The sequence below is a fragment of the Puma concolor genome, chromosome D3, assembly GCF_028749965.1.
Source record: "Puma concolor isolate L17-30 chromosome D3, mPumCon1.1.hap2, whole genome shotgun sequence".
NCBI lineage: Eukaryota > Metazoa > Chordata > Mammalia > Carnivora > Felidae > Puma > Puma concolor.
In genome coordinates, this window is record NC_141678.1 from 26,779,767 (window position 1) to 26,803,176 (window position 23,410).

The 23,410-nt window shown below is 44.6% G+C and overlaps 1 protein-coding gene across 5 annotated transcripts in view; it reads right to left on the reverse strand.

The window, feature by feature from the left end:
• Positions 1 to 23,410, reverse strand: part of GRK3 (G protein-coupled receptor kinase 3) — a 133,992-nt gene that overhangs the window by 38,213 nt on the left and 72,369 nt on the right. For 3 of the 5 annotated variants that reach the window (XM_086682202.1, XM_086682200.1, XM_086682204.1), the window contains 7 exons: positions 21,953 to 22,054; positions 19,670 to 19,744; positions 18,505 to 18,566; positions 14,210 to 14,261; positions 12,099 to 12,190; positions 7,673 to 7,772; positions 98 to 176 (listed from right to left, as the gene is read on the reverse strand). In XM_086682202.1, the coding sequence (XP_086538328.1) occupies positions 98 to 176; positions 7,673 to 7,772; positions 12,099 to 12,190; positions 14,210 to 14,261; positions 18,505 to 18,566; positions 19,670 to 19,744; positions 21,953 to 22,054 (562 nt within the window). The remainder of the gene's footprint in view (positions 1 to 97; positions 177 to 7,672; positions 7,773 to 12,098; positions 12,191 to 14,209; positions 14,262 to 18,504; positions 18,567 to 19,669; positions 19,745 to 21,952; positions 22,055 to 23,410) is intronic. The other 2 variants (XM_086682203.1, XM_086682201.1) reach the window with 2 other exon arrangements.

The window sequence follows — 23,410 nt, forward strand, 5'->3', positions numbered from 1 at the left end:
AGACCCAAACTGCCGGCGTGTGCAGATCAGGGTGTGCTGAGGTCTCACATCACGGCCAAGTCTCTCCCTGCACTCAGACTTCCTGCGTGTTGCTCACCGTTCATCAGATCCAAGATGAAGCATAGTTTATCTGGAGTATGGAAGGCATAGGTCATACAGACAATGAAAGGGCAGTCCTAGGGAGGAAAAAAAAAAAAGCCACAGTTTGTCAGAAAAACAAAAGCTGTCCCGGGTAGCACATCTTCTACCAGAGAGCATCCACAGGTCTCGTCCATGCCGCTGCCCTGTGCGTTGAGCAGAGACCCCTCCTTAGGAACCTTAACCGTCCCACCAAAACGGATCTGGTTACATGACAAAATGCACACGGACAGAGTGGAGATGAATTCAAAGGTCTTGTCTCTCGCCAACTCAACCATGACCCTTCTATCTGCAGCTTCTTCAAAGGACCCAGACTCTACAGAAAGATATCGCTGCCCTGCCAGGCTCTCTGTTGCTCTACATTTTGGTTCTGGCTAGTCAAATATCCGTTTCTCTCTCTGATTCTGAGGTTGGAAGAACCATACCCCAGTGGGAGGAAATATCTATACTACCGTCTTGAGACGCTGAGCATAAAAAGAGAACGCAGCTAGCTTTCAAAGTAGAAAAATACATCAGAGTTGGGGACTGAATAATTCAATTGTAAAGATGTCAGTTTTCCCCCAAAGTAATCTAGAAATTCTATGCAAGTTAAAAAAGAATTTTTAATGTTTTATTTATTCTCGAGAGAGAGAGTGCAAGCGGGAGCGGGGGAAGGACGGAGAGAGAGGCGGGAACAGAAGATCTGAAGCGGGCTCTGCGCTGACAGCAGCGAGCCCGATGCGGGGCTCGAATTCACAAAGTTTGATCATGACCTGAGCCAATATCGGATGCTCAACCAACTGAGCCACCCAGTCGCCTGGCTACAATTTTAATTAAAGTGAAAATTGAGCTGATTCCAAAATGTATATGGAGATGTGCACAGCCAGGAAAAATTCACTCTAGAAGAAAAATCCAGAAAAGTCATAGTGCTAGATATTAAGACTTATTGTGTGTGTGTGTGTGTGTGTGTGTGTGTATATATATATATATATATATATATGAATTATTTTATATATATTATATATATATTTTTATATTTATACTTATGTTTTATATATTATATATAAATATATATTTATATATGTTTTATATATTATATAGAAATATATATCTATATATATTTTTATATATTTATATAGTTACATATATTTATTTATGTATATTATATATAAATATACATAATATATATAAATATATATATTTTTAATGTTTATTTTTGAGAGAGAGAGAGACAGAGAGAGAGAGAGAGATAGAGTGTGAGCAAGGGTGGGGCAGAGAACGAGGGGGACACAGAATCCGAAGCAGGTTCCAGGCTCTGAGCTGTCAGCGCAGAGCTGGATGCGGGGCTCGAACCCATGAACTGTGAGATCGTGGCCTGAGCCAAAGTCTGAAACTTAACTGACTGAGCCACTCACATGCCCCAAAAGTTATTATAAAGCAACAGTAAATCAGACAGTGTGGTAGTAGCCCAAGAACAGACAGACCAACAGAACAGAAGAGAGAATCCTGACATAGACTCACACACAAATGGTCAACTGATTTGTGATAAAGTGACACAACAGGGTGGGGGGAAAGGATGGCCCTTCCGTGATATGCTGGAACAAATGGATATTTGTACAACAGAATGTGAATGCCAACCCCTACCTCACACCACACACTGAAGTCAACTTCAGGAAGACAAAGATCTGAAGGGAAAACAATAAATATTCTAGAGGAAAGCAAAAGAGAGTATCTTTGTGACCCTAGGGTAAGTAAAGATTTCTCAGGCCACCCAAAAGCACTAATGGTGGAAGTACTGCTAAACTGGACAAAAATAAAATCAAGAACTTCTGGCCTTCAGAAAACACTATCAAGAGAGTAAAAAGGCAAGTCACAGAATAGGAAAAGATATCTGCAATCCATACATGCAGAAAGGACTCATACTTAGAATATATAAAGAGCTCTCATAAATCAATAAAGGAAAAGGCAAACGACCCAACAGAGCAGTGGCAAAAAATGGCAATAGTAGGAGTAATAATAACAATATAAATGAATAAACCAGCCAACAAATCAATAAAGGCACTAAACATAGGAGGGTCATCGAATGGCTCACAAGCCAATGAACAGGTGCTGGGCATCAGCGGTCACCAAGGAGATGTGTCCTCACAATGTGTTATCGCTAAACCCCAAGAGAATGGGCAAAATCAAAAAGACCACCAAGGCCAAGTGGCTGGAAAGACAGCGTGTAAACGGAACCCCTACATACGGCACCCAGGAGCGCATGGTGCCAACAACCGCTCTGGCAGCTGGTCGGGGCCATCTGCCGAAACTGGGCCCCATCTGCAAGCCCCAGGCGTCAGCATTTCCACCGCCAGCTGCACACCTCACAGCAGCCCGTACCCAACGTGCACTAAGAGAACTGCAAGAGAATGCTCCTCGCAGCACTGTTCAAAGGAGCCCCAAGCGGAAAGTAACCTGGATGTCTACCGGTATTAGAACAGATGCGTGAACCGCGGTCACTTTATGCGGGGGAATGCTACACAGCAAGGGTCAGCAAGTTTGTGTACAAGGGGCTAGACACGAATTATTTTCGGTTTTGCAGGCTCCAGGCCACCTCTGTCACATATCCTTTGTTTATTTTCCGTACAATGCTTCAGGAATGGAAAACCCATTGCCAGTCCATGGGCTCTACAGAAAAAAAGGCCACAAGCTAGATCTGGTCCGTCGGCCATATGCAGCTTGCAGACCTCTGCTACGTAGCCGCAGAATGTACCATGGCCACGTGCGATGATGCAGGTGAATCTCACAAGCCACGCTGAGTGAGAGAAGCCAGATGAGAGAGGGCACATGTATACCAAGTTCAAACACAGGCAAAGCCAAATTAAATGACAGTGTTAGATATCTGGGTAGTAGTTAACCTGGGCGCGGGGTAGGTGACTGGAAGAGGCACAAGACTTCAGGAATATGAGTAACTTTATTTTATTTATTTATTTATTTATTTATTTATTTATTTATTTATTATTTTTAATGTTTATTTTTGAGAGAGAGCATAAGCGGGGAGGGGCAGAGAGAGAGAGAGAGAGAGAGAGAGAGAGATTAGGGACAGAGGATCTGACGGCAGGCTCTGCACCGACAGCAGTGAGCCCGACGCAGGGCTCAAACTCACAAACGGCAAGATCACGACTGGAGCCGAAGTTGGATGCTCAACCGACTGAGCCACCCAGGTGCCCCAAGGAATACGACTAACTTTCTATCCCTTGATCTGAGTGCTGGATACATGCTTGTGTTCCCTCGTGAAAACTCCTCAGTGCTAAGCCAGATCTATAACTGGGTCCATTTAGATTCTTTATATACACTGTATACTCACCACTCAACTGATTAAAATAGAAACTGGCCAAAAAAACACCCCACATCTATATCCACTTTCTTAACAGAAACAAAAAAATCATTAAATTCCATAGAAAATAGTCAGGTTTCAACAGAATAATCTATACACTGAATCTGCATCATCCAAACCTCTGTATTAAGGGCATACTGATACATCTGACTCCTTTCTATACCAGAGGTTCATGAACTTGAATACAATTTCCATGTATCTTCCGGAATGAACGACAAATTTCATTTTGTGATTACCTAGTTTGCCTTAAAACACCGTTGAGATGGTATTAGTGATTACTGATTTCAAGGCTGATTTTGCTTTAAACAGGCAAAATGAAAGTGCTTTCCTTTTTCTGTTAAAAGCCATGTGGCCTTCCTGGAGGTGGGGGGCACCCTCCCACTTGGAAGCCCTTAGGGAACCACCTTTTTAATAGCCTGCTGAAGATGGCTCATTCTGCTCCTTCCTGAACGGGGTTCCCCACACACTCTGGTTCCTGATCCGATGAGCAATTCATCTGTAGAGCAGAGAGGCGGGTGGACCCAGAACTTAGTGAGGCCAGAGTCCTTCCCAGCTCCAGAGGGCATCTGTACTCACTCCACCAAGGAGACGGTGGGCCCTGCGAAGGGGTATTTCTGAACACAATGGGATATGATCCTCCTAATGGTAGCCCCAAGGAAATGGCAAAAGGCAAACAAAATAGGTTCACTTAAGATCATATGTTATTAAGAAGGGACATGAACTGTAGATTTAGCATCACAGGCTTTCTGAACAGGAAGGGCTCTTTAAAAAAAAAAAAAAAATCACCTGGTCCTGCGTGTTTATTTTTAAAATAAAGAAACTAAGGCCCTAAAAAGGGGAAATGACTTGCCTGAGGTCACAAAGAAATGGGGTAGCCAGCCAGGATTTCAACCCCCAGTCTCCTGACCCTCTCCAGGGTTCTATGTTACTTACACTGCTCACAAAGGCTGGGCTTCTGTGGCAAAGTCAAGTAAGAGCTCAGTTAAAGGGATGCGATTCAGTTATCTGTATGCTGACTGCAATCCGTCACCTCTCAGGTGCTGGGCAGATACCACACCAGGTCTCGTGGGAAGCTCGAGACGCAAAGAACCAAATACCGACCAGTGTGAAAAAATGGCAGTTCGGCGATGGGGCTGATACAGTTGTGAACATCATTATGGTTAAGATGTTCTGCCTTGATTACAAATTAAAGGCAGTAAGAACTAAAGGGCCTCATAGAGGTAGACCCTCAGCAAGGAACTGTCTTCTTTGATTTCCTACCGGTACCGAGCAAAACAGCTTGTATTTTTGCAGGAACTCTGCAAAACTGTGACAAAATACAGCACGAAGTATTTCTTCAAGAAAATTCTCCACCTTGCAGTCAGGAGGAGGCTTCTGTTAACTTCCTGCTTAAAACACTTTGTCTCCAATTGCTAAAAGACTTTTTTTTCCTTTTTTAAATCCTCAGTATTGGCCTAGAAAGCTCTTTACAGGCTGGCCTGGCCTGTCGGTCTCCCTCTCCACTCCAACTTCATCTGGAGCTATGCACGCACCACTCGAGACCCCAGCTCAGCTGACCTTCTCCAAAGTCTGCAAAGCCTCCTGAAGCGCCCAGGACCCAGACAAGCACTGACACCTCCTGTGACCTCTGAGGACTATCCCTTGTCACCTCCTCCCTGCTAAGTGCCTCCTGAGCACCGGGCACCTTCTAGAGGTGTCCTGATTACTTATACATGTCTGAGATCATGCGAACACTAGCACCTTCCCTCATTCTGTGTCGCTCTGAAAGAGCAGGGACCAAAGTCACAGTTTGGGACCCTCCATCCTGCAGGAGAATGCCTGGCATGATCTAGGCACGGAAACGTGTTTCAAGGAATGAATGACACTTCGGAGGACACTATGTGACTGTTTAATGAAGGTGCTGACTGTTCCTTCTCAGCTATGGACATTCTCACCTGTGGACATACTTATCCTAGTTCTTAATCCTAAAGATTACCCTTTTACTATTCTAGAATCAAACTGGGAATGGTACTGCCACTATCTCTTTGAAAGGTTGGGGGAAGAAACACTCAACTTGAAATTGGAAGGAAAAACAAGCAAACAAACAAAAAAACCCTCCCAATATAAGGAAAACTGTAATGAGGGACAGCAGTCCAGTCCACGCCAACAGGCTGATCTTAAGTGTAGCCTAGTGAGGTGATTTTAACTTAACGATGATTAAAGAACCAGAACAAGTGGCCTTTGATTAGCAAAAAAGGAAAAAATTCCAAATAGTGTTGTTACAGCACTTTTGGTTAAATTATGTATTGATAAGTAAAAAACATCAACCTCTAATTCCCAAAAAATGAAACCAAACAAAAAGGCTTGATACTTGAATTAAAAATATAAATAATTCTTTTAAATCAGCTCAAAGTAGTAGACCAATTTTTTATTTCTTCCCGTAGAGGGTTAAGATGGGTGAAGAATGACCGATACATCTACATAACCATATTCCCCCTCGCCTGAAAAAAGTAACTATAAAAATGCTATGTGAAAACTGTATGTATATTTCTTCAACACTCCCAACGTTTTCCCCACAGGCCTTCTCGAGAATAAACATGCAAGGTGTGGAGATGGCTCATGAAAAATTAATATTTTAATTACCACTTAAAATCTGCAGTAAGGGCACACCCATGTTTGAAATTTAAGGCGATGACATTTCCAATAGAAACTAGAAACCAATGCCATTCTTACTGATTCCAACAGTGTGTGAGCTGCTCAGCTTCGGTTCCAAGTAGGTGCAAACGCGGTCACGCACCCAACACGACTCTTACTTGAAATGCTCAATGTCCAGATGTTAGGAGGCAGAGGCACATAGTTAGAGATTATTTATAGCTACAGTGTTCTTTTTTTATTATGGTTGAGCCAAATTATGAGAATCCTTTACTTCGGTAGCACATAACCTTTCTGAAACTGCTTCAAACGAACCCCAGGAAAACATAAACCACAATACATTAAATATAGGTGCTAACCAAAAAACACAGAGCTTAGAAGGTGATCGTAAGACAGGAACACTAGTCAGAGGGTCTATAGACTCTGGCTAAGGAAATTAACCCCTCCGGGTGTCGGGTTCCTTGCTTACTAGTCGAAAAGGGTTCTTTGATTCACCATTAAAGTCTGATTCCTTTATCCTTTGGGTGAGAATGAGCCTGTTTAGAAACCAGCTAGGCTATTGGGAGGCCACACCCTCCCCAATATATCTCACTGCATATAAACCTTCTTGGCTTGGTGATTAGCTTTAAATTCACAGGGGGAGGCACTCAGCATGCGTCTGGCCACTCCACCCTCATTTCCTGCCTTCCCTTGGAGACCCTGAGTCCCTGACCCCCTCTGCACGCTGGATGGCAGGCCCTCTGGCACACGCAGGACTGCCCAGGTTTCTGGGACACTGAGTTTTTCTGGGTGTCTTCATACCCATCTGTTCAAATACAGAAACACCAAGGTTCATACCGTTCACTGCAAAAACGGCCAGAATGGGATCCTGTTTTGCAAGAAGTCACGGGGCAGAAGTTTTTGACACAGGCTGAGCTAAAAATGCTAGGCTGATGGACAAATAAACTGTCCAACAGGTGGAAACACCGTTTTGGAAATGGAAATGACCGAAGTCCACGGCAGCAGGTGAAAAGCAGCAAGGGCCCCGAAGACAGAGCCACCTTCTCCTGATGGCGCATAGCCCCAAGTGCAATTCGGACTTGAGTAATCCAAGATGCTTCCTCTCTCTCTGTTTACAAAGGACAAGAGCGACTTTCCTTGTACTCCAGCTTCTCTGGGTCAGTCCTCCATCGTGCACTCAGTTCTTAACTAGACTCAAGTGATTTCGTTGCCGTTGCCGTGATTATTTCCTGCCATCTCGGCAACCACGTTCCGCACAGAGGAAAGTCATAAAACAGCCACTAAAGGGAGACGTCGTGGGTGTGCATAATGATGGTCGCTAGCACTTTTCCAACTCCCAAATTAAACAGAGATAATATGCGGATTCTACACTATTTATATTAACTTAGCGCTGCTTTTCCCTGCTATAAACGCTCACTCACCCGAAAACTGGCTGGCTGCATAATTTGCCGGGAAAGAATGCCTGCATTTTAAATAAATTGTCTCGATCTGGAAAACCGAGCAACCAGCAAAGACCAGAGCAAGCAGTGCTCCAAACGGAATACTCACCCCTGTGCTCACAAGAGACAACATAATCCTCTCATTTAAGGCTAATGTTTCTCCTTGTTTCATCTTGATCCTCTTCTTATCCAGGCATTTCATTGCGTACCTGGAAACATAAATGTTATTGAAAGAGCTGTGCTGGAAAGAATCCAAGCTGCTTTAAACGATCCATGTCGTACTGGGGAAAGTTTCTAAAGACTCGGGAAGTGTTTGAAAGAAGCAAAATGGTACTTGCTGACTGTCATGCAAAAAAAAAAGAAAAAAATTATAAAAAAGAAATCTTTATAAAAAATGTATTTTTTAAATTTTGCACGCATTAAGAAAACATTTCAACGTGGAGCGTCCCTCCTCACTCCTTGGGTGGGGGTGGCACACAGTAAGCTCCTTTCCAAGAGGACCGTGTGGAGGAGAGGGGACAGTGCCGTTATGGTGGAGAAGCCTGACAAACGCGACCTCAAGTAGGCGGTCAAGGTCAGCATCAACAGTGAGGAGTCATGTTGACGACGGGCACCCACGATAGGACGCGATGAGAATGGTGTTCTGCCACTGGGGTCTTCCTTCCAAAAGCCCACAGCCCCAGTATAACCAGGAGGAAAGCATGTCTAAACTGGAAGACATCATACAATACACCTGGCCACGGGTCCTCAAAGCAGCACAGCCCATCAGAAACAAGGAGAGTCCAAGAAACTACACAGTCTAAAGGAGCCTAAGGGGACGAGAGGACTTAAATGTAACACGGGATCTGGTTAACACAAAAGGCCATTGGGTAAAGAGTAAAGTAAAAAAGTAAAGGGGCGCCTGGGTGGCTCAGACGGTTAAGCGTCCAACTTATGCTCACAGTTCGTGGGTTCGAGCCCCGCATCGGGCTCTGTGCTGACAGCTCGGAGCCTGTTTCAGATTCTGTGTCTCCCTCTCTCTCTGCCCCTCCCCTGCTCATGCTCTCTCTCTGTCTCTCACAGATAAATGAACATTAAAAAAAATTTTTTTTAAAGTAAAGTAAAAAAACCCCAAAAAAGTAGAAACTTCAGTGAATAATAATGTATATTAGTTCATTTGTTAGGACAAATGTTCCATAGTAACGTAAGACAGAGATACTGGGTGTGTTCTTGAACCCTTTCTGTAAACCTAAAATTAGGTGTCAAAAATAAAATTCGAAGTAAAAAGGTATCAGGGGCGCCAGGGTGGCTCAGTCGGTTAAGCATCCATCAGCCTCTTGATTTTGGCTCAGGTCATGATCTTATGGTTTGTGAGATCAAGCCCTGCTTTCGGCTCCATGCTGGGTGCAGGGCCTGCTTGGGATTCTCGATCTCCCTCCCTCTCTGCTTCTCCCTCATGCACTTACTCTCTCTCAAAAATAAATAACATAACATAACATAACATAACATAACATAACATAACATAAAATAAAATGTTTCTTTAAAAAATTTTAAATCAAAATAAAGCTTAAAAAATTAAGCAATAATTAAGATATTAATACCATTACACAAATAGAAGTTCCAGTTAAATGAGAACCTGAAGTAGAGGGATGTGAATAAATTTGGTGAAAATAAAACTTTGGACATATTGTTGTTTAGTTGCTACTGTGTGTTGCAGTAGTGTGCATAATATTTAGCTTTTAGGAACTGTGATTTCAGCAGTGGTCAAGATTTTGCAAGAGTGCAGAGGGCAAGACTCAAACACTGGCAACCAACAAAATGAAAAGGGACGGCCCATGCTCAAAAAGGCACGTTCTAAAATGCTGTTTCATTGGTTTGTTTTTAGTTTTTTTAAGTAATCTCTGCACCCAGCGTGGGGCTCGAATGGACCACCTGGAGATCAAGAGTCACATGCTCCACTCACTGAGCCCACCAGGCAGCCCTGATTTGTTTTTAATCTGGATATTGAAGTTATCGTATTTTCAAATAATAAAAAGAATCCGTAAGACTTTCATATAAAAGTTGGTGGAGAAGAAAGAGCTGACAACTTAAGCTTTTTGAAGCCTTGGAACAAACTTCTATTAAGGTAATGCAGACATGCTATTTGGCATTCTCTATAATCGCAGGTTAAAGAAAGAAGGATGATTTGTCAGCAGCACAGCAGAAAGCTGAAAGGACATTTTCACAGGGGCCTCAGGGGCTTCAGAACTCTGTGTGTGACTGTAAGTCCCACTTTACAAGGCCCTGGCACACAATGTGGATGTTTGTCTGGCTGTGACGGGACACAGAAAATCCACTTGTTTCTAACCGATCATAACTCACAATGTTATGACTTAGCAAAAGAGAGAGGGATGTTCAAATTTGATATTTGCTTTTCTTTTTAGAGAGAGAGAGAGTGCGTGCACAGGAGCAGCATAGAGTGGGTGGTGGGGAGGGAGAGAAAGTGGTTGAGAATGTCAAGCAGGTTCCACATCCCTCCCGGAGCCCGACATGGAGCTCGATCCCCCAACTCTGGGATCGTGACCTGAGCTGAAATCAAGAGGCAATGCTCCACCGACCGAGCTACCCAGCCGCCCCCAAATTTGGTAATTTTATCGACTCTCCCAGGAGCTCTTTATAACAAATCCACTGATGGAGACGTTAATGTGCTTAGTTAAGGGATTACACATGAGAACATATGAAGTAATGTGTTCTTCATTCAAGTTCTATGATGAATTTTCAAACTGTGTCCTACTGCTTCTATCACTAGCCCCTACCAGGCTGGCATTTGGAAGAACGTTCAAACTGCAGACCAGAGAAACTGGCACACACGGGCCTTGAGCCCCTGGGTTAATTAAGCCAGTTGGCTGCCACTGGCTTCTGAGCGAGGTGGGTGGCAGTTCACGGATGGGCTCCAGGATCCACAGGGACTGAGCCTGGCCGCTTCCTAGCCGTGGGACTCCCCGGTAAGTGTCTACCCTTGTTCTAGAAAGTGGAAGACAGTTTTCCACACACAGAGAATCGCGTGAAATAACCAACGTAATGCAGGGACACACGGTGACATTATTGACTTGCACATCATGTGGCAGATTAGCAGATCTCCTAAACACCTGGGCCGTGAGGAAGGCAAGCGAACACATTTGGTGAAATGGAATAAGTGCCAAAGGAAGAGCGACACTTAGCGTCAAAGTCCACCGCGGGAGTACAGAATCGGGACGAGAGATGGGGCCGCAGAGGACTGTTCGCTAATACGGACTATGGAACAGGCAGTTATCTGCAGGCTTTACGATGTACCATCCCGTTCAATTCTCACAACCGGGAAGTATTTTCCCCACCCTACAGACTTGGGTGCAGAGGCCGAGAGAAGGCACAAACCTCGTGCCGGCCGGAAAGCGGAAGCCGGGTCTGACCCAGCCATGGGACGCCAGGGCCCCCACTCTGGATCACCAGGCCATCCTGTCTCAGCAGGGCACCAGACTTCAGATGCCCGAGTGCCAGACACTGGGTTCACCCCACGCAGGGCCCCAAAACAGGAAGACCAGTGGGTGTAAGTTAGTGAAGGTGAATTCCAGCCCCCACCTACTAAAGATCGTGCCAGTTACTGGACCTGTCTGAAAACTAAGAGGGCCACCTGGCAAGGCCGTCAGTGCCCGATCACGGAGAGGACCCGAGCAGAGGCTGAGTGATGACCCGGTGGTGGGGGGAGAAGGACACTGAATTCGCTGACCCCAATTACTCCTCTTACACTGACTCAGACCAAGCCGCACAGACTATTCCACTTTGCCGTTATTCTAAAAGGCCTGTCACTCGATCAAACTGGTGGTTCTGGGCCTATCAAACTGTATTTTCCCATTGTCTTTTGCTTTTGAATATATGCTCACGTAAACAAACTGCTTCTAAAAACTAGCCCCCCCCTCCCCCCCCCCCCCCCCCCCCCCCCGCCGACACCCGCACCACTTAAGAACTCCACCATTCACTTTCTGGAAGAGCCTCACACCCGGCACACGTGCATGTTAACTGCCTCACATCAACCACCTGTACTATCAGCGGCCGACGCAGTCATGGAGACCCATGATCATGGCCCTCCTAGGAGGGCACCCTGTTCGCCAGGGCTCGAGCTACCCAACTACGGGAACCGACATCTCCTGGGATGTTACACCACCGAAAAGCGTATGTGCTAAATCACGGGTGGTCACTGTCTAGAAGAAAAGTTCTCTCCTCTGCGAAGCAGAGAATTCTTTGCAACCGGATTGGCCCGGGAGGCGGCACAGAACGCCCCTTCTTGGTCACTTCTAGGTCCCAGACTGCTTCACCCACGGCCTGAGTGATAGGGGCTCATGACACATAGTCACTGGCTAACTTCCCATTTCACTCTACGTGATGGAAGTTCCAGCCAACTGTTCTCATTTCCGATGCCTCACAAAAAACAGCCCTTTTCTTTCTGAGGTGAAGTTACTTCAGGAGTGAGATCGGGGGCTTCCACAAATCTATGCAGGTATTTTCTTTTGACGCAAGCACAGAACCCACAGAAAGCTTACATTTTTCCAGTGTCTGCTTTCCTGCAACCATACACTTCACCAAATCCTCCTCGTCCAATGATTCTATGCACGCTGAAATCATTCATGGTCAACTGTGAATTCAAAACACGATACGAAAACACAGAACTGCATTAAAATCATGCTGTTGTTTTCATGCAACACACAGTTACTAAAAGAGCAATTCTGACAGCGGGATCTGCCCTTTCTGCGACTGATTCCCCGGGCTGCAAGACAAGATGGGCAAGGCTGCAAGACTTTCTAGAACCTCCATGTGCTCCACCCTCAAAGCGCACAAAAGGGAGGCGAGTGGGACGAGGACAGAGTGGGAGCCGAGTCAGGTCGTTTTTCCGCTCTCCTGCGTTTTAGGTCGTAAGCCGTATGCCCCGAACACAGGGGAGTGTGAAATTTCTAGTCCAAATGAAAAGCCACCTCAGCTACTCTGAAGCCGGAAGTGTGGGAACAGCTCAGCAATTCCAGGAACTGTCATGGTAAAAAAAGTAAGTCTACATCGAGGGCATCTATGTTTTCCTAACGGCGGGCCATATGATGAGAAAACTCGGCGGGTGCCGGCCATGTGAATTTTTTATCGATAACGTCAGGGAATCGCTAGGACTCACGCTGGGCATATGAGCATGAAACAAGACCCGAAGTAGGAGGAAAGTGTATAAAGAGGCTTCATTCATAAGCCCTTTCCTTGTGTCAGGATCTCAGCAATGCCCCACCTCCCAAGTAGCTTTAACAGTCTTCGATGGTACAAAGGCAGACAGTGAGCCCGATGTCTAAAGGGGCAGTCGGAAAAGAGCAAACACCTTAGTAGCTTATGCATGCTGGCAAGTTAAGGGTCAGGTTCCTGAAGGGTTCCCCCCACACAGCCCTTGAAACACGTTTGCAGCCACAGCTAACTGGGCCCACAGGCCTCACATCTGATGCTCAGGGGACAGACAGCAGGACATGAGCGCCCGGGGTCTGCTGAAGGAGCAGAAGCGTGAGAAAGCTCTATGGCAAATACAGAAGATATTTTTGAAAAATGTGTGATTTCCCTCTTGTTTCTACAATCCTGCCAGGAACTGTGAAAGAAAGGGGAAGTTTAAAAAAAAAAAAAAAAGAAGAAGAAGAATTAAAAAAAAAAAAAAACCACACACACACACACACACAACTGCTTCTCCCAATGGTATCCTCAAGTTAAAAAAAAAAAAAAAATCCAGTTGATGATTTTTCTTACTCACAAATGGACATGAAGGGGAAGGTAAAAGAGGCTGTATCTAGAAACAAGGGTATGGGGCACCTGGGTGGCTCAGCTGATTTAGCGTCTGACTATGGCTCAGGTCACGATCTTCGGGTTTGTGAGTTCAAGCGCCGCATCAGGCTCTGTGCTGATGGCTCAGAGTCTGGAGCCTGCTTCGGATTCTGTGTCTGCCTTTCTCTCTGTCCCTCCCCCATTCGCGCTCTCTTTCTCAAAATAAATAAATAAATAAATAAATAAATAAACAAACATTAAAAAATTTAAAAAAAAAAAAGGAGGGTTCTAAAAGTGAAGCAGGGGGCATGCCCCAGAACTTGAGGTTGAAAGCTGGAAGCAGATGAGCCTTTCGGGAAATGTGTGTTACAAAGTAGCCGGTTTCTGAGGACTGCTTTTCTCACTCTCAAAAATATTTAAAAAAAAAAATAAATTTAAAAAAAAGGAGATGAAACCTTGGGCTAATAAGAGATGCCATCATTCTTATGACAAGATAAGACCTAATAATAAGAAAGAGAAGAGACTCTTTACCAGGATGCCGAAAGACAAGAGCATGCGGGAAGCACATTCTGTAGGAGACTTGTATTTTTTACTACTATTTCTGTGGGTCAGTCACTGCTTAAAATACCCTTTCTTAACTAAATAAACACATCCTTATATGAATGGGAAAAAAGAGAATTAAACCTCGAACTGTTTATGAAACCGGGTACGGGGGGATGAATTCTTCTTACGTTAAAGCTGTAAGGGAGACATCTGTTAGTGGCGCATTACCCGTGGGAGTGTGCTCCGGGATAAAGTATTTTCTCACGAAGTTAAGCCAGAGGAAGTTTTTATTTAAAAAAAAAGGGGGGGAAAGAATTAAGAGGATACTCACATGGATGTTTAATTCTACGTTTTTCCACTGGCAAAATCGGGTGAACTTGTCACTAAAAAAAGAATATAATAATGGTCACTGAAGAGTCACGTGTCACAGGAGTCGGGTTGACTGGGCAATGTTAACAGACAACCTCGGACGGAACACCTGTGTTGCTTCTTGACCAGAGGCATGTTTTCTTCAACATGTTTTTCGCAAAGCATTCCCCAGGATTCGCGGCTTTATTTTACGATTCAGGTGAAAGACGGCGTGTTCCCCTTAAACTGTGGTTACTGCGTCTTTATCTGAATCGGCACCGTCCAAGAGAAGGCCTAACGTGAGCCACGCTGGTAGTTTAATCTGAATACCGTTACTTTCCTGAACCCCAGTACAGCAAAAAAACTATCATCTCAACACGTAATCGGTATAAAATTAGTAGCGAGGCATTCTACAACCTAGTTCCTACATTTGGTTTTGAAACTTAAGTGTGTATTTTGCACTTGGAGCCCATCTTCATTCACACTCGTCACACCGGTCATTTCAAGTGCTCAGGAGTCACACGTGGCTAGTGGCTACCATACCGGACCATGCTGCTCTAAGCGACAAGAAAATTAGTATTCGTAAAGAATTCTAAGAACAGCAGACACCCCATGGGGCTTTTCATGTGCAAGGCCCTGGTCAATGAAGATGCCCATTCCGCAGCAGAGGAGACCCAGGCGTGGCCAAGGTCACACAGTGAGAGGAGTGGTGGGGCCAGACCTGAACCCAGACCCAGCACTGTTGCTCCAAGACACAAATGCTGTAGGCGAAAAAGCCCCTGAGGCTAGAATCGCAAGATGCGCCAAGTCCTACTGAGCCGATTTGCTCCCACAATTTACTCAACTGCGTGATGAATAGATTTTTCTTCTAGGAAGTAAGAAAAATACCTATCCCCACACCTATTTTAATACAGACATGATTTTCATTAATTAATGAGCAACGCCATCTAAGGGGTGTGTTTTAAAACATTTTTTCAAAAGAATTGCATTCTTGATTGAAAGCTCCTCAAAGGCAAAGAATATTCTTGGTGACTGCTGGATTTCACGTAGCCCCTGGCACAATTCCTTACACAGGCACAGTATCCAGGGTTCTTTGAATGCATGAATGAATGAATGAATGAATGAGAGAGAGAGAGAAAGGGAGAGGTGGGGGGAGGGAGAGAGTACTTATGAAATGCACGGTACAGGAATTATCAGCACTGTAACAGAATGCCTTAAGGCATCTAAATATCCCAGTTTCCTGGGGGTTTCATTTAATATGCCTTCTTAGGATCTTTTAAAAATATTGCTGAGGCTAATATAATCACGTTGAAAATCAAAAGCAGAAGAACTCTTTACAATTCTGAGGCATCTTTTGTCAATGAGTCTAAAATGAAGCTTACAGAGTGTTTCACTGATCTCCCTATCATCTCTGTGGGGTTAGTCAAATTATATTTGGAGAGTTTCTGAAAGTTATTTCAAACGTTTTGGTTTTTTTTAAAGCATGATGAGTCCAACAAGCAAACACACACTGGGGTGCTCTCTGTGCTTACACCATGGCCGTGCCTTTGAAATTCACTTGGTGTGTTGGCCCAGCTCCTACTCCCTTCCCTCATGAATTCTCGAGCTCAGAGCTGGCAACAGGGGCTGGTGATCCGGAGATTTACAAAATTTACAAGATTTACAAACTTGCGAACTAGCTGGGGAAGATTAACAACCTGGGAGAGAACCATCCTGCTGACCAAGAGAAGAGGGAACCAAATCCCAACACATACCCTGCCCTAAAAGAACACACCCCCCCCCCAAAAAAAGGAACACCCTCAAACTCCCATTTTGCCCTTGAGGTATGGGTTTGCTGTAACAAGCTCTTCTTTAGGAAGTACAGATAGCCCCCAGGGTGTCCGGGGTCAGTCATGTGTCCATGGAGGTTCTCTGAGTGCTATTTTTGGTCAATACCTAAAGCTGGAATTGGGCACTTCCTGATAGAAGAGGAACTAGGGCTGAGGACAGAGCAGAGCCTGGGCAACAGAGGGCTCCTGACAGCCAGCGCCCTTGCAGATGATATATGGCCACCCCAGAGGGAAGAGCAGAGGTTAAAGATACAAAAACAACCGGGGTGCAGTGATGGCAGGGTGTAGGGTAAGCATTTTTAACCCCAATCTGTGACTCGGGCTTAAGACTGCTGGGCAATTGAAGTTCACTGCCTGACGGAAGCTCACATCCCAGATTCAGCCCCGCCTGGAACTTAGCCCTGGGGCCCTGCCTGCTTCAAGTGAAGGCACAGACCAGCCAAGGCACTGCTGAAGATTTCCTCATTATTACCAGGCTGCAGTGCAGGCCCTTGAGAGACCGCCTTCACCGTGAGACCCTCGGGGAGTGTGGCCAGTCCCGCCGAGGCCGAAGGCTACAAGGTTCTATTTATGGAGTGCCCACGCTTTTCAAAACCCAAACACGAAACTCTAGGTCTGACAACGGAGTTTTTAAATTCTCATTTGAGACTGTGGTTGCAGAAAAAGAACCCAGGACGGTGTAAAAATGAAGAAATTCGCTTTTAAAAAGCATTTACAGGGGCGCCTGGGTGGCGCAGTCAGTTAAGCGTCCGACTTCAGCCAGGTCACGATCTCGCGGTCCGTGAGTTCGAGCCCCGCGTCGGGCTCTGGGCTGATGGCTCAGAGCCTGGACCCTGTTTCTGATTCTGTGTCTCCCTCTCTCTCTGCCCCTGCCCCGTTCATGCTCTGTCTCTCTCTGTCCCAAAAAAATAAACGTTAAAAAAAAAAAAAATTAAGAAAAAAAAAGCATTTACATGATACGGTGAATAGTTTCAGAAAAGATGATTTCAGAAAATCCAGTACACGTGCTGGCCTAAAGCGCAAACAGCTGGTGTGTGTGTGTGTGTGTGTGTGTGTGCGCGCGCGCGCTCATGTGTGTAAATGCAAACAGCTGGTGGGGGGGCGGGGGCACTAAGAGCCAAAGGCTCGACCAGCAGGGAGAAAAGTGACAGGCAGGCTGGCCTGGTGGCTCATGAAAGAACCTGAGGGCAAAGAGCTACAGGACGCCCCCCCTCCGAGTTTTATGCCCATCTCTGTTTTTCCCCTCTGCCCCAACGATCACATAAAAGCTCTCAGCTGACCCAAGAGTTGGAAAGGTCAGATTTTCGAACTAACAGAGATGGAGACAGCGCGGGCAGGCCTCCCGCTGAAACCCAGCCAGCCTAGCCCCTCGGAATAAACTACTGCTTTCTGGCAAAGTCTCTGCTCCTGCTCAGAGAAGTGTAATAATCATTTGTATGCATATTCACTTCCCCCAAGTACTGACTCTACTCCAGGATAAAATTGTCTCTTGAACTCTAGTGGAATCACACCACCACGTTTTTGGTTTTGTTTTGTTTTGTTTAATTACTTTAGTTCAGAGACTATGGGGAGGGGGGGAGCAAAAAACCGCGGTGAAGAAGCATTTGTTTTTAAAGGGCAATTATGGAACAGCTGCGGGGCTGCTCCAGCACTGAGACACAATCATCATGTCGCTTGTCGAGAAATTAGCCGAGTCTGTGGAGAGGAGCACGGTCTGTGCGAATGCAAATTCGGTTTCAGAAAAGCCCCAATTCCAGCAGTGCCTGTTCACAGAGGAAAACTCGAAATCCTGATGTTTGCCCGACTGCTGGGTGACTGAAAGGGCACTTTTGCAGGCAGCACCGAATGCGTTCAGGGTTTTGTAGGACAAGCACACACGTATAGTCTGAGTCACTCAAAGGGAACGTATTTAGCAGGGATCGCAATAACGTATATGAGCACAGACGTCTGCCTGGACCCTTCAGTTCCATTACGTGAGGAATCAAGTGCAGGCCTGATCCACTTTCGGGGGCAGGATCTCAAAGTGCAAACCAAGGAATGAGGTTAACGGAACAGGGCTTGCATTAGCAAAGGTGTCCCAATAAGCTACTTTTAATGTTGTGGTTCCATAGTCTATTTAAACTTTAGACCATTTTGAAGCTAAAGAGATTCAAAATGAAGAGACATTAAGATATGTGAATCCTAAATAATACTTTAAACTACTGAGGTAACAGTCTAAGGCTAAGCCTGGCGCATAGTATGTGCTCAGTTAAGTACTTGTCAAATGAACAAATCAGCACACATTTTAATAAGGACAGAGCTCACTGGGTAAAAGGAGATACACCTGTACAAGATTTTATATATATATATATATATATATATATATATATATATATATATAATGTGTTAAAATAACATTCTAGCAAGTATCCCCCCCAGAAATGTCAGGCATATACGTGAAGTTTCATACCTTTCCATAAATTTTTGGAAAATGTTGCCTCGGAGACTTTCACAAATTTCTTCTATGTAGGGCTGGAAAGGATGGAAAAGAAATTCCACACTGCGTAAATAGGAACCCATAACACAAACTGATGAGACTCGGACTGGTGGGAGTTCCCACTCTTCCACTTGCCCTTGTCGGTGCTTGCCCCGTTTTCAATAACAGATTCATCACCGTGATTGTTTACTTAACAGTTATCTGCACTATTCAACTGCGAGTTCCAGGAAGGTAAGGACAGGTCTGTCCTGTTTGCCACCGAATCCTTACGGCCTGGCATGGTTCCTGGAAAGTCACAGAGGCTTCCCGGGTGACCAGAGTTGGTTTTCCGGGTGTGTGACCCATGCAGCCCCATAGGGCTGGCACCCAAAAGGGCCCACTGCTTGGTTTGGGGCCCTGCTATCGCCATCTTGAAATTCTTAATTTCTGACCAAGGGGCCCACGTCTTTCATGCTGCGCTGGTCTCTGGAAGTTACACAGCACATTTTGTTAATTAATAAGTGTTGCTACTCAGCATCGATACTGAGTTTTAAAGACTAAAAGCTAATGGATCCATGGAGTAAATGGGTTTTTTGTAATTAGCTATTTTACTTATTGACTTTCTACCTCACATAATCATAGAGATAAAGACAACCATGGGGAAGAGTTAATCCCTCTCCTCATTTTGCACATACGGAGGCTGGGGCACTGCGGGCAGGTGCTATCCCATGGTCTCTGAGCAAATTCATGGCTAGACCAAGATTAAGGGCTCCTGGCTCATTTGTGCAGTGCATGTCCCTTTACAGAGAACAATCTGCAGGGGACCCTTGTATAACAGGAGTCTGAACCACACAAGTCCGCTTATAGATTGATTTCTTACAGTACAATATTGTAAATGCATTTCCTTATACTTTTCTTAATGTTTTTTCTCTAGCTTATTATAAAAATACAGAATAGAATATATATGACATACAAAGTAGGTGTTAATCAACTTTTTATGTGACCAGTAAGACTCCTGGTCAATAACAGGCCATCAGTAAAGTTTGGGGGTGGGAATCAAACGTTATAAGTGGATTTTCGACTACAGGGGGGTCAGCGCCCCTATTCCCTATGTAGTTCAAGGGTCAGCTGTATGTATTTTGAAGTACTTTTGCCTTACCTGGAAAAGAGTGGATGTCACTTGTTTCTTGGATAGGTGACTTTGTACATGTTCTACAGCTTGCTTTGAGAACGGCTTTTTTATTAAGAAAAAAAATCAGAAAACAGTTATTTTTTTTCCCACAAATATAAAACATAAACCTATGTTACACAATACCACAACATATAATTTAACACAATTACTAGGCAGGAACCTATGGTAGTTATGTTGACGTGCATTCTTTAGAAATCAGTTGGATATTTATGGGCAATCCAAACAGGTGCTTGTCCCTCTGAGCTTCTAGAATTCTTAGACGCCGTGTCGAGAAGGATGATGAGCATGGGGCACCTGACCGACATATCTAGTCCCACAAGAATTTAAGATTAACTGTGATGTAAAAAAAAAAAAAAGTGTAAAGAAGTTTACTATCACTTTATTAAATGCATATATCCCTTAATTAGCTAATAATGAGGGTCCTGAGAACATACAAATTCTACTAGGTAAGACCAAACAAATGCATGAAAATACACGTAAGAGTTAAATGTCAGGACTACAAAGCTAATCCAGGGTGGTAGAGGGCTGGAGGTTAAGGGAAGTCTTGCCGTGACCATGGCAGAGGGGAACTGGCTCTGGAAGAATAAAGCCTACACCAACAAGAAGTACACATTCTATTCTCCCCCCAGACTTCCAATTACATCTTCTTTAATAATGCACCCTAAGAAGGAAAGCTTCACATGCACCTTATACTGCCGAAAAACCTGCTGAATTGCTGAGCTACATGACAACTAATTTCCGAGGCATCCCCACAGAACATCCGGCATTTTCCAAGGTTCAGCCATTCTTTGGCAAGGTAGCAAGGCACAGAGCATCGACCATTTAGCTCCAGCTCAGGATTCCTGTCTACTACGGGGCGCCTGGGTGGCCCAGTTGGTTAAGCCCACTGGCTCTTGATTTGGGCTCGGGTCATGATGCCGTGGTTTGTGAGTTCGAGCCCCACATCGGGCTCTGCGCTGACAGCACAGAGGCTGCTCGGGATTCTCTCTCTCTCTCTCTCTCCCTCTCTCTGCCCCTCCCCTGTTTGCGCATGCTCTCTCTCTCTCTCAAAATAAATAAATAAACATTAAAAAACAAAAAGAAATGCATGCCACAAGAGGTGCCACCTTTAGCCACAGTTATTCATGTGTCAGTTAAGACGGTGAATGGCACAATAAATACAGAGGCAGCAAAATAAACCATGATCCTGGCCAGTGCCGTCCGCTGGAACTTTCTGCAATGGCGGCAATGGTGTGAACCTGTGCTGTCCAATACTGGAGCCACCAGCCACGTGTGGCTATTGAGCACTTGAAATGTGGCTTGTGAGGAACTGAGAAGTTAAATTTTTAACTCCATTGGATTTTAATGGAGTTTACACAGCCACCTGTGGCTCCTGTACTGGACACAGCAGGCCAGAACCATGGGGCCACTCCTTTAGAAAATTCTCTCAGAGACATTACATGTTAAAAAAAAAAAAAATTAACATTTATTCATTTTTTGAGAGACAGAGAGACAGTATGAGCAGGGGAGGGACAGAGAGAGAGGGAACACAGAATCCGAAGCAGGCTCCCGGCTCCCAGCCATCAGCACAGAGCCTGACGCCGGGCTCGAACTCACCAACAGCGGGATCGTGACCTGAGCCGAAGTCAGACGCTTAACCGACTGAACCACTCAGGCGGCCCACGTGATAAATTTTTATTACTAATTATTCCACTCACTCCTGGTGGAATAGTTTCCTAGGAACCTAGTTTATCGCAATGACCAAATGGATTATTTATCTGATTTACACTGGGGTGGGGGGGGGGGGATATTTCCACTGTCTATTTAGCTATTAATAAAATTAATGTAATAATTATGCTCTTCCTCATGAATCCACAGAAACCATTTAAAATTTATGTTGATCAATATTTGATTAGCCTAATTATTTAAAGGAGAGCCACACTAACAACAATAAAGCTTAATTTCCTTTAGAAAGTCTAGAACTGAGACCAGCCCTTTCTTCTGCTTATCTGAAGGAGCTGTCAATCTTATTTGCCTCGTTCTTCTTCGCCGTGAAAGATCTGCTTTCGGCAATACACTCGGAGGAGACAAAGCAACAGCTCTGTATCAGGGTTACCAGGAGACAAATGACAGAAGAGAAGAGACAGGTCCCGTCCCCGGGGACTCCTGTTCGATTTTTAAACTTCTTCCTCCCATTTGGGTTTCTCTCTGGGAACTCTGCAAGCTGTCTCCTACCCATCCTGGAGGAACAGGACACAAAGAAAGACTTACATGCGAACAAGACAGCAGCTCCTTCATGATGTACTTGTCATAAATTTGCCGGCTCCTGCAAAGGCGGTCTTCTTCATTCTCAAGCTTCTCGTATTCTTTTATCTAGATTTTTCAAAGTTAGCATGGTTAGGTACGTCTTCCCAGAAAACTCGCTTTATTAAAAGATATTACTTGCCCGGGAAAAACCACTTCCACAGGAGATTAAGGCAAATTGCTGAACCCGCTACTCCACCGGAAACAACCACTTCTAACGTTAGAAGAATGAAGTTGGGATCATTTAAATGCAACTTGAAACATACAAATGAGTTTTTTCCTATGATGAACCTCATCACTTAAATTTAGAAGCACAATACCAGGAAACAAATATTGCCATGGCTACAATTATCTTACAATATACCAGCCCGGGACCATTCATCCTTGCCAATTCTCCTTTCCAGAGCAAAACCCATTTAAATCTGGCTGTAATTCAGTTCTAAGACTTATGACGGGGGTCGTTCTCACTCAGCTACGGCATTACAAAACAAAAGAAAAAATATATATATATATATGTATTGCCACGATTCCTGCAAAGAGTTTTTTTTTAAAAAACCAATTGAATGTTTTAGAAAGGCACTGACCCATAGAAGGAAGCATTGGTTTTTCAGGTTTGAGCCTCAGCCGCACAATAAAAGTGTTAACAGACAGGTACCTTCAAACAGTCTATACAGGGAAGCTAATCGGAATGGTGAGGATAGGCCAAATAATAAAAATATGCTTTAGAAACACTTGCCTTATGTCGAAAATGGCCCCCAATCACTCCAATCTGATAACAGAAGCTCCTGCATCAGAGGAGTTGCTTTTATTTATTTACAGAAATACTTCTAATCCAAAAGACAGAACGAGAGCACAAATGAAACACGGAGTTAGCAGGAAGACTGCAGCAAAGATCTTCAATATAATCATTAATTGCTACGTATGACTTACTTTTGGGAACAAAGCGTTTTCAACAGACAGACAGTTGTTTATATGGACTTTTCACAGTATCTGAGAGTTCTTTATTCCAGGATGACACAACAGAAATGAAAGTTACCTTTTTACAGGATAGGCTGGGTTAGATCATTTTGAAATCAAAACCAGTAAATCCTAGGAGAATTTCCGATAAAGACGGGGCACAGCTGACAGGGAGTGGGTGTGTGTGTGAAATACTGAGGTCCCGGATGAGGGCCAGCTGGTTGACACCCAGAGAAATGACTGGGGTCATCTTATTGTCCTGAAATACCACCAGTGTTACAACGAGGTGGCTGGGATTCACAAGTCTGTGACTGCCAGGGCTTAGAATGGAGTCTTGTTGGAACAGACAATAAAGTCTCCCTTGAAGGCAGGCGGACTGGGGTAGGCTATATACCCCACCCAACCAGAAAAGACTGTTCGAATGAAGCAGCAACCCAGCAATGTTGGCGTAGCCAAAGAATCCGGGCT